The 11,488-nt window shown below is 25.6% G+C and overlaps 1 protein-coding gene across 1 annotated transcript in view; it reads right to left on the bottom strand.

Annotated features, from left to right (window-relative positions):
* Positions 1–11,488, bottom strand: part of LOC100205377 (reticulocyte-binding protein homolog 1) — an 88,023-nt gene that overhangs the window by 38,549 nt on the left and 37,986 nt on the right. The window contains exons 8-12 of the mRNA XM_065807522.1: positions 7,328–7,451; positions 6,373–6,433; positions 6,173–6,305; positions 1,006–1,081; positions 779–856 (exon numbers count right to left, since the gene is read on the bottom strand). Of these exons, the coding sequence (XP_065663594.1) occupies positions 779–856; positions 1,006–1,081; positions 6,173–6,305; positions 6,373–6,433; positions 7,328–7,451 (472 nt within the window). The remainder of the gene's footprint in view (positions 1–778; positions 857–1,005; positions 1,082–6,172; positions 6,306–6,372; positions 6,434–7,327; positions 7,452–11,488) is intronic.

Raw genomic sequence — 11,488 nt, forward strand, 5'->3', positions numbered from 1 at the left:
AATTTAACTCTTTTGTGAAATCTGTTTACGCTTTAAAAAAAATAGATTAATTTAAATATAAAAAAAACTCTAAAGAAACTTTTTTCAAAAAAAAAACACCCCAAAAAACTTTCCAAAAAAATTTTTTTTGGGTGAAAAAACACGATAGCAAAAAAACATATTTTTTTCCATCTCTAAATATATATATATATACTAGGGCCCTGCAAATCAGCATTTTTAGTTTCGAATTGAAGCGGGTCAGCAATATGAGGAAATCCAAATTTAATCCCCTTTTTTCAATAACGAAAAACCTTACTACTAAAACTATTTTTAAAAAATTTTTTGCCCGGATTTTTTAGCGATTGTTTGGAAGCAAACAATTATTTTCAATTACAAACAATATTGTATATCTGAACAAACAATATTGTATATCTGAACAAACAATATTTCTGAACAATGATGAACAATAATGTAATAACTATAGTAACTGTTTTTTTACAAATTTCTGTAAAATTTTTATGAAAAGTTAAGGAATTAAAAAGTATAAAAATACTTAAAAAAGCAATAGAACTCACAAAATAAGTGATTCAAAAAACTTGAATCATTTTTTTCAAATCAAATCACGAATCGAAGCAACACTTGGTTCGCAAATCGAATTGAATCGATTCGCATGGCCCTAATATATATATATATACACACACACACACACACACACACACATATATACACACACACACATTGATAATTTTAATTAAAATTTTATCAAACTTGTCAACTTTTTTATTTTATCAAACATTACCTGATAAAGGTTCATTGTCAACTATCTTATTTTGAGATGGACTTTTTTTCTCATTTGTATGCATATTTAAAAAGTCATCTAAGAATAATGAAACACAATATATATAGATGCAATTGAAATTTACCAATAGTTTACTATAAAATATAATATAAGACTAAAATTATTTTGCTAAAAAACATTTTAAATTAATAATATTGTATTTCTTTTTTAATGTTTTTAAAAATTACCATCAAATTTTTCAATGAAATTAGATGGCACTAATCCTCGCTCGCCAGATTTTAATTCTCCCAGGTAAAAACCATCCTAAATATAACAGTATCTCATATATGTATGTATGTATATATATATATATATATATATATATATATATATATATATATATATATATATATATATATATATATATATATATATATAGATATAGATATATATAGATATATATATATAGATATATATATATATATATATATATATATATATATATATATATATATATGTATATATATATATGTATATATATATATGTATATATATATATGTATATATATATATGTATATATATATGTATATATATATATGTATATATATATATGCACTACCAACAAAAAATTTGAGGCGGGCTAGGAATTTTTAGAAATAAGTGAATAAACAAACTTTTTGAAGTCTAATTTATAATTTAATTAATATGTTTACAAAAACTAAATATTATTACACATTTTTGATCAATAATTTCTCATTTTAACTAGTGTTTTAATTAAATTTTTGATTCGTCGAAATAACCACCTTTATTCTGTATTACAGCTGTACAGATCCTCGGCATACGATCAATAAATTTAGACAGTTTTTCAGGTTGTATTGCACCCCATTTTACTTGCAATATGTGCCATAGATCTTTCACAGAAGATGGCTGTTCTTCCTATCAAGTTCTTCCCACAACAACTTGATTGGATTAAGATCTGGTGATTCTGGTGACCATTCCATTATTTTTAATACTTTCTGGCTTTGAAGATCTGCTAAAAAAGTTTTGCAGATTTTGCTGGTATGTTTCGGGTCATTATCATGCATAAAAACATACTGATCGGAAAATAACCTCTCACCAGAAGGCAGCATTTGATGTTCTAAAATGTCTTTGTACACCTCTTTTGTCATAATTCTTTCAATTTTGTGTAGGTTTCCATTATTCCTCCCACCAAAACATACCCAAACAACCACAGATCCACCCCATGTTTTGCAGTGGGTATTAAACATTCTTCCAAATACCTTACCCCTGCAAATCTTCGCACAAAAACATGACGTTTTAAACCAAAAACTTCAAATTTGGATTCATCTGTCCAAAGGACATTTTTCCATTCTTCAATTGACCAATGTTGATGCTTTTTAGCCCAATTTAGCCTTTTTGTCTTACTAATTGGTCTTAATAATGGTTTATGAGCAGCTACACGCCCATGCAAGCCAAACTTCTTCAATCGATTCTTCACAGTGGAAGTGCTAATTTTAAGATCATTAAATTGATTGTACACAGACCTGATTTTTTCAGCAGTGTACCTTCTATTTGATAAACAAGTATTTTTTATTTTTCTATTTTGCAATTTATTATTTTTTTTAGGCCTTCCAGTACATCTTCTAGTTGCATTCTTACCAGTTTCTTTGTGCAGTTGTAATGTCCTTTGGACACAACATCTTGAAATTTTGATTTTTTTTTTTTAATTTCGACTTGTGAATAACCTTCTTCATGATAAACTTGAATTCTTTCTCTTTCAGCAATGTTATAATAATTCCTTTCGTTTATCCATTTTTTCACTTTTTTTACAATTTTCAGACAATTTTTGCCAAATTATAAATATAAATATCAAAATTCTATGCTCGTTTTTTTTCTTCTTACTACAAAAAAGTATACCACACACAAAGTTTATTGTCACTCTAGTAAAGGTATTAATAACACTATTTCTTAACAGTGGGCTATTTACTGAATAACTGGTTATTTTGACAAACCAAAACTGGTATGAGTACAACTAGAGAACGCAAGTTAAAATTGGAGATTATTGATCAAAAATGTGTAATAATATTTAGTTTTGGTGAACCTATTGATTAATGTATAAATTAGACTTGAAAAGGTTTGTTTATTTGCTATTTCTAAAAATTCCTAGCCTGCCTCAAACTTTGTCGGTAGTGTATATATATATATATATATATATATATATATATATATATATATATATATATATATATATATATATATATATATATATATATATATATACATACAGAGGTTAAAATAAGTGTCAAACATCGATGCCCCCTGGACTGCTTTTAAGATCTGATTATAGGGGCAACCAACAATTGTTCATTTTTACTGAATAAATGAACAATAGTTTATTGTCCTCTTCAAGCAGGTCTTAAGAATAGTCCGAGGGGCGGATATGTCTGACACTTATTTCAACCTCTCTCTCTCCCTCCCTCTCTCTCTTACACAACTATTTATTACAATACTATTATCTTTAGTGCCACAACCAATGGAAAATTATAAGAATATTATTTTAAGCTAGAACTTTGATTTTAGAGTGGAATTTTAAATTTACTTATAATAAATACACCACATAATTTTAAAATAAATACTTGTATCATTCTGATATTTGTGAGCAAACAAGTGAGTTTCTTCAACTTATCTTTTCATATATTTTTAAATACTTTGAGTTTGAAAATATATAAAATTTCTTTTTTTTTTACTTTTTTTAGGCAGATTTGTAAGATTTTTTAAATAACTTTTTGTTAAACTTTTTATATTGACTCAAGGTTATTTAATTATTTTTTTAAAAGTATACAATCAGGGTGTAATACAAGTCATGGTAGTATTATGTTTCATATCCTATTATAAACTTTATTATTGAATTTTAGTTTCTTTTTAGTGATTAGGCACAGCTGGAAAACAAAACCTGTAAACAAATTTGTTTATTAGTTAACTTTTGTTCTCTTATTTGTGTACTATTCTATAATGGCACTATAAATATTTTATTTTTATTATATAAATAATAATGTGTAGTTTTCTCACAATAAAAACTACGAGAAATTTATTTCATTTTTTTTATCTTGCCATCAAGCTAAAATTCACTTCCCTTTTAACAGTTATTACAATTTATATTATATTACAAACCTATTTATATTAAATTATATTACAACCTATTTATATTAAACTATATTACAAACCTATTTATATTAAATTATATTACAAACCTCAAATATTCATATTAAAAACCCTGTAACATACTAAAAATAATTACTAACTAAAAACTAGGTTAAATGCAAACCACATAGTTGTCACTGTTTTAGAGTTTTCCACAATATAATTACAATATATGATATAACCATGGCGGTTGTTGCAACTACCATTGTTACTGCTATCAATGTTAATGCTGTAACAGCATTAACATTGATAGCAGTAACAATGGCAGCATCATTAGCAATGACAGTTAAACTGATTTTTAGTGTATATATGTCTTTACTCCTTCTACATTTATATATCATAATTGCTTTTTTGATTTTGATTTCATTTTACAATGTTTTTTTAGCATATCAAAAAAGAGGACCCACATCCTATAGGACAAATACGGTGTGAACCCAAAATGAAGGCAAAGACCTCCTCTCATTTAATAGGGGAGTGGCCAGCTTAGAAAATAAAATGGGAGGAGCATGAAATGTTTAATTACATCTACCAGAGTCCCAAAAAGGACTCCAGATTTGAAAGCCACAAAAAAGATTATTTCTTCTTGGTTTTTGGTATCCAGGAGCTCTAAAAATGTAAAGAAGTTTATGGACTATTTTTAGGAAAAAAAATTATAATTTTTAGATTAGAAGAACAATCAATTTTTGAACCTAAAGCCCTTAGGTATAATGGCAGCTAGGTTTCCAGGACTTTGGGTATAAAAATAATAAGTTCCAAGTCAATAAATCTTGTAAATTTTTTTTTTTTACAGCAGATAAGTTACTTAACATTTTTAGAGCTCCTGAAAAAAACAGATTTAAAGCCGCAGTCATTTTGGGACTCCTTATTCCTAACATCTAAAATTAATGTAAGTGCAGTTTGTTTACTAATTATATATGTTGTTAAATGTTTATCTGTAAATTCATATTTTTCTTTTTGTATTTTGTTTTGTTATTTTGTATATATACAGTAATTGTAAATGATAAAAAAAATTTTTTTTAAAAAGATGTTTTAAAAAGTATTTTTTGTTTTTTTTATTAATAAGAATTTTTTGTTTTGTTTGTAAATCAATTTTGTTGAAAATATATATTTTGTACCTTTTTCTTCACAACTTATGATTAACGTAAATTAATTTAGTTGAAAAGAAATATTTTGTTTCTATTTGTTTACAACTCATGTTTTGGTAACTGTAATTAAATTTTAAAAAGTGTTTTATAAGTGTTTTAATTTTATAAAAGCCTTAAATTAAGAAAAACACAGAGAGAACCATAACACAACTGTTATCATTAATAGAGATTTTTATGTTAATAAAGTGTGTAACTCAATTATGTTATTAACATGTTTATGTAACTCAATTATGTTATTAACATGTTTATGCAACTCAATTATGTTATTAACGTGTTTATGTAACTCAATTATGTTATTAATGTGTTTATGTAATGTTTATGTTATTATTATTATCATTGCTATGGAGCTATAACTTTCTTCAGATTAACTTTTTTTTCTAAATAATAATTGTGTAAAATAAAATTCAAATTTTTTGGTTAACACTTTCATTTTTTAATCATATTTATCTCCTCAAGACCTGGGGGAGCAACTCTAAAAGAATTTTTTTTATATCAATCCTAAAATTCAGAAATACAAAATTTGACAAACTTGTTTCTCCATGCAACGACCATGGAGAAACGAGTTAAACAAAATTGATTAACTTTCTTATATCAATATCAATCTGAAATGTTTTTTTGAAATTTTTAATAATTAACTTTAATATTGTGCTTTAGATATGTTTATTACTCTTTGATATGTTTGTTCTTGACAGAAATCTATTCTTTGATACATCTGTTATTGGTACTTTTTCATGTCTGTTCTCTGATATGTTTGTCGGTTATTTAATACTTTTGTTGTTTGTATATTTAGTCATATTAATAAAATAATTTAATAAAATTTATCAGAAATGTCTGAAAAAATGCAAGTTTTCACCTTTTGTTAGCATTTTCTTTTGTTTTTTGTTAATGTTATTAAAAAAAATTAATAAAATATTTTGGTTTTTAAATTAAACAACAAAAAGAACCAAACAAAAGTAGGATATAAGATTTTAAATAAAACCAAAAAATAAAAGTACAAAAATTGAATAGTTATTTTCATTTTGTGATTTTTTTATTTCACAAGTAATAAAAAAATCACAAAAACCATACCTCATTCATACCACCATAAACATACACTTTATCACCTTTATTTAACGGTAGTTCCATATCAAAATCTTCATTACGAGAATACACTGATGGATCATAAGTATAGCTTGACACAAATACATTGAAATCATTCATGCTGAAAAAATTTAAACGGTTTCATAATATATCCTATAATTAAAAAGTCAAAATAAAAATAAACAAACCTTTCAATACTTGTATCAAAGTTATGTTTTGGAGAACTGTTAACTGAAGTTTCTTTGATATCTAAACACAAAAGTTTATTATTATAAGAAACTCTTTTCTAATTATAAAAATGCTATTTTGTATTTTGTATTGTTATAAAATAACTAACATGATACAATTAATTCTTTTCTGATCATAAAATATTTTACAAAATATAATTATAACTATATAAAATAACAAATAATATAACTGTAATTATATAACTGTATTTAATAATAATAAATGACATATAATTAATCTTATCATTCAAAAAATTATTTAAAATTTTATACAGAAGAACCTGATTTCAATTCAACAATGAATTTTTTTTTTTTCAAAAAATTTGTTGTAAAATTTAATCAAGATGTTGTTTCAGGTTTGTTAGTTACCAGTATTGGTACTAGTAACATACAACCCATAGCAACATGCAATATGTCCTGCTGCCTCCCATAAAATATTAAAGATATCAACTCTTATTGACCAACTTACTACTATCTATTAACCTTTTAAATCTATTTGAATTATTAAAGATTTATAAACCACTATTAATAACCACTATTAAGTAACCTCCTCATCTGTAGTGGCTTTATCGGCCTTGAGGAGGCGAATAACAAAAAAAAAAAAAAAAAAGAAAAAAAAAAAATTTAAACAGATCTGAGATTATCTGGTGGTTTTATCTTGGGTAAATAGATGAAGGATTCTGAGGTTATCTAGCTTTACGAGAATACTGCCATTAAAATTTTTTTAATTTATGTGAAAAAGGTCATATACACATAAACTGTAATATAGTTTCAATCTAAGAACTCATACTAAATTCACACATCATTATTATATCTTTATCACACAGCGTTGTTGCGTTATTTTTATTTTAGCAGAAAAGAAATATGAAAGCACAAGCTCACAAATTTATAAAAACAAAATTCTAGTTAAAATTACCTGAAAAATTTTCTGAAGAGCTAAGTGACGAAGGTAATTCATATTGTGTATAAACTTCCTTTGATTGATATGACAGCACATTAATAGTGTTTTCTTTAAAATTGTAGCTTGTATCATATGAAACCTTTAAACAATAAACATAGTTATCATAACCACTTTAAACAATTAAGAATAAACATAATTATAGATCACATTCACATTAGACAATTTCTCTATATTACCACTGAACTTAACAGTTTTAGTTTTAGTAGTAGTAGTAGCGCCCTTTCGAGTGTGTTTGACACAGAACCCTTCGCAGCTATTGCAACTGAGGTAATGGTGAGAAAGAGTTGCAACACTTTTTTTAATAAGAAATTGTGAACGAAAGAAAATATCTAACTTATTTAAAGTTCAAATTATGTAATGTTAAAACATATATCAAGTTTTACAGTTTTACTTTCACTTGAAAACTGCATTGCAACAATATCTCCTTAATTTTTAATAATAACTATAACTATAATATAAGGCTTTTATAAAACTATAATGTAATAACTATAACAAATGAAAGGGAATTTTTAAAAAAGCCTAAAATTTCTAAAAACATCAAAACAATGGGAGATATTTGTTGCGCATATGTCATGATAGAGATTATGTTATTAATGTGCTTGGGTAATTAGTCCTAATAAGTTGCAAATGGTCTGAAACTAAATAAAGAAAAAAATTATGAAGTCCGTCCTGCTACTCCAGAAGGTGCTGTGGAGGCAAAAAAAAAAAGCCTGTAGCTAGTAAAAACTTTATTTTAACAAATAAAAGACTTTATTGCTATTTTTTTTTTCTATAAATATATAAATGTACAGCCAGATATAAATGTACAGCCAGATATAAATGTACAGCCAGATATAAATGTACAGCCAGATATAAATGTACAGCCAGATATAAATGTACAGCCAGATATAAATGTACAGCCAGATATAAATGTACAGCCAGATATAAATGTACAGCCAGATATAAATGTACAGCCAGATATAAACAACCAGATTGTAAAATTGAAAATGTATTGTGTCAAGGGGAGGATTTGAACCCTCACAAAACAACACTAATGACAGGGTACTGACAACAACTGAGCTAACAAAGTTATGCAAGTGAAAAACAAACCATTTTATAAATTTCTTATAAGCTATGTCTGCAGAAAAGTTAATTTTTTTTGCTCATAAAGCAATCTTTTTAATGAATTGTTTTTTCTACCGTTGATTAAAAAATATTGAATTAAATAAGGAATAAGTATAGAAATGATCGGTGTGGAATAGATAAGTATTGGAATGGTCGGTTTGGTGAAGACCCATATTTTAAGGGTCTGGAAAGCTAGGATATATATACAAGGAAAAATAATAGTAAAAGTCAGTGTGGAATAGACTTAGAAAGACCCGTATTTTTATATTATAAACAAGTACTCTAACCACTGTGCAATGGTCCCTTGAAGAGTGGCGCAGTAGTTAGAGAACTTGCTTTATAAGCAACAGATCCCAGGTTCCATGAGAGTTCTGGGCATATTTCCCGCCATTGGTAAGGAAGGAGGCATGAACTTCTATGGGGCACCTAAAACAAAAGTTAAAAAAAAAAAAGACTTTGAACAGTAAACATAGTTATCATAAATATTTTAAACAAAAAATATTATTATCATACACAACTTTTGAAATAATATTTTTTCAATTTAACAAATGAAAATAAAATTCCAATTGCCAAATATTTTCAAGAAAGTTCACAACAATTATTTTAAAAATATTGAAAAAATGATAGATAAATTTAGATAAAAACTATAGAACAAAATAGTTAACAAAAGGCATAAAAAATTCCAAATATGAATTGGGAAACCACATAGTAAAATAATTTTAAAGCTTTGGGTGGGAATGTTTGCGTTGAAAAAAATATTAATTTGGTTTATGTAGACACAACCACTGTAAAATGATGTGACTTAACTAAGAAAAGAATTTATTTCTGAAATAATTTTACAAGTACAAATTTTAGTAAAACAAGATGTAATAATTCTTATTAGAAAAAGATGTAATAACTCTTAATAGAAATCATGATAGTATTACAAAGAGATTACTTACTAAATGTCATGGAGCTTTAAGATTAGTCAAAAAATATCCAGCAATATTTAAAAATTATTTTCAAATAATTCTTAATTCCCTGTGATTTAAAATCCTACAGGCTACCCATAGGGATGGAGGGTAGGAGTGTGCATAAATGTGGCAAATATAAAATAATTTTGAAATTGCTGTTATGATAAATGATTTCAAATAGATTATACACATATTTAAAAAATAAAAAAGATTTAAAATAATGCCTAAAACTTATAATTTTTTATATTTTAACATTGAACACTTATTTGTATATATATTTGTATTTGTGACATTGACAATAACAAAATTTTATTTTGTTGAATTATTACAATTCATGAAAATAGTTTATATATACTTTTACACGCATAAACACATTAATAACAATAATTTAATAACAGAATGATAAGATTTTATTAGGTTTTATTAAATAAAACTACACAAGAAATTGGTTAAAAATGTGAATAGAGTTGATTATCAAAAATGCTTTGAGTCTGTTATAACTTTAGAAAAAAAAGGGAAGGGAATCAAATATAAAAATGTTCAGTATATTTTTATTTTTGGTTTTAGTAGATAAAACTACATATGAAACTGATTTAAAATCTAAAAATTACTCAAAATGAAAAAAATTCATGTCATTTTGGGACATTTAAGATGCCCTGTGAATAGAACTCTTTATGCTTGAAAACAAAAAATTCACTGAATTTGAGGTATGATTTGAGTTGGTCTTGTTTAAAAAACTTGACCTCATCGATTTTCACTCCATAAACAAAACAAAACAAGTAATAACCATTCAAGGTTAAATCTAGTAAACATGGTGAATGAGGTCTCAGTCAACATCTAGTAAACATGGTGAGTGAGGTAATATCTCCCAGTCAAATTCCAATAACACTTTGCTGAGTTGATTTCATAATATGTGATCAAGTGTTATCATGGAGAAATGCTTTGAACAATCATTTGAGAGTCTTTTCTTAAGCTTTTTCTTATTATATATATATATATATATATATATATATATATATATATATATATATATATATATATATATATATATATATATATATATATATATATATATATATATATATATATATACATCTGTTGATATAATTTAGATGTATATATATGCATATATATATATATATGTGTGTGTATATGTATATATGTATATATATATGCGAGTATATGTATATATGTATATATATAGAACCCTTAGATGTTGTCCGAAAGTTTTTTCCATATTTTGTTGACAAAAAGTAAAAATTAAAATGCAAGACCGGAATTTTTTTTTTTTAATAATGATAGACTGCCTGCCCCAACCAAACCCTCAGTCGATGTAGCAGCACTCCCTTGCGGGTCAGGCTATTTGTCAGTCGATGTAGCAGCACTCCCTTGCGAGTCAGGCTATTTGTCAGTCGATGTAGCAGCACTCCCTTGCGAGTCAGGCTATAAGATAGTCGATGTAGCAACACTCCGCGCATGATTTACAGTAAAAAAAATAAAAATAAAAACATTTTATTAAAAAAAATAAAAATAAAAACATTTTATTAAAAAAAATAAAAATAAAAACATTGTTTATATTGTTAAAAACATTCAGAATGTTTTAAAAACATTCAGAATGTTTTTAAAAACATTCAATTAAATTTGCGTTTTTGTGGTTTTTTTATATAACAATTAATTTGTAATTAAATTAATGGTTTTGACTTTCGTCCAATACGAAAATGTTGGACGAAAGTCAAAAGTAATTAAAAGTGACGTATGTGTTGGCGTAAGAATCACTTTTTTCCTTCCGCTCTTCCCAAAGCCAACAAACTATATATATATATATATATATATATATATATATATATATATATATATATATATATATATATATATATATATATATATATGTGTGTGTGTATGTGTGTGTGTGTATGTATATGTTTATATGTATATTTAAATAAACTGAAATAAAGAACTGATGTTCGAGTAAAAAAACTAGACGAATAAGAATTTTGGAGCACTTATGAACAGTCAAAGTAAAAGGATGGGGCTTAATTGAATTACAAGTAACACTTTT

This window comes from Hydra vulgaris, chromosome 10, assembly GCF_038396675.1.
Source record: "Hydra vulgaris chromosome 10, alternate assembly HydraT2T_AEP".
Taxonomy (NCBI): domain Eukaryota; kingdom Metazoa; phylum Cnidaria; class Hydrozoa; order Anthoathecata; family Hydridae; genus Hydra; species Hydra vulgaris.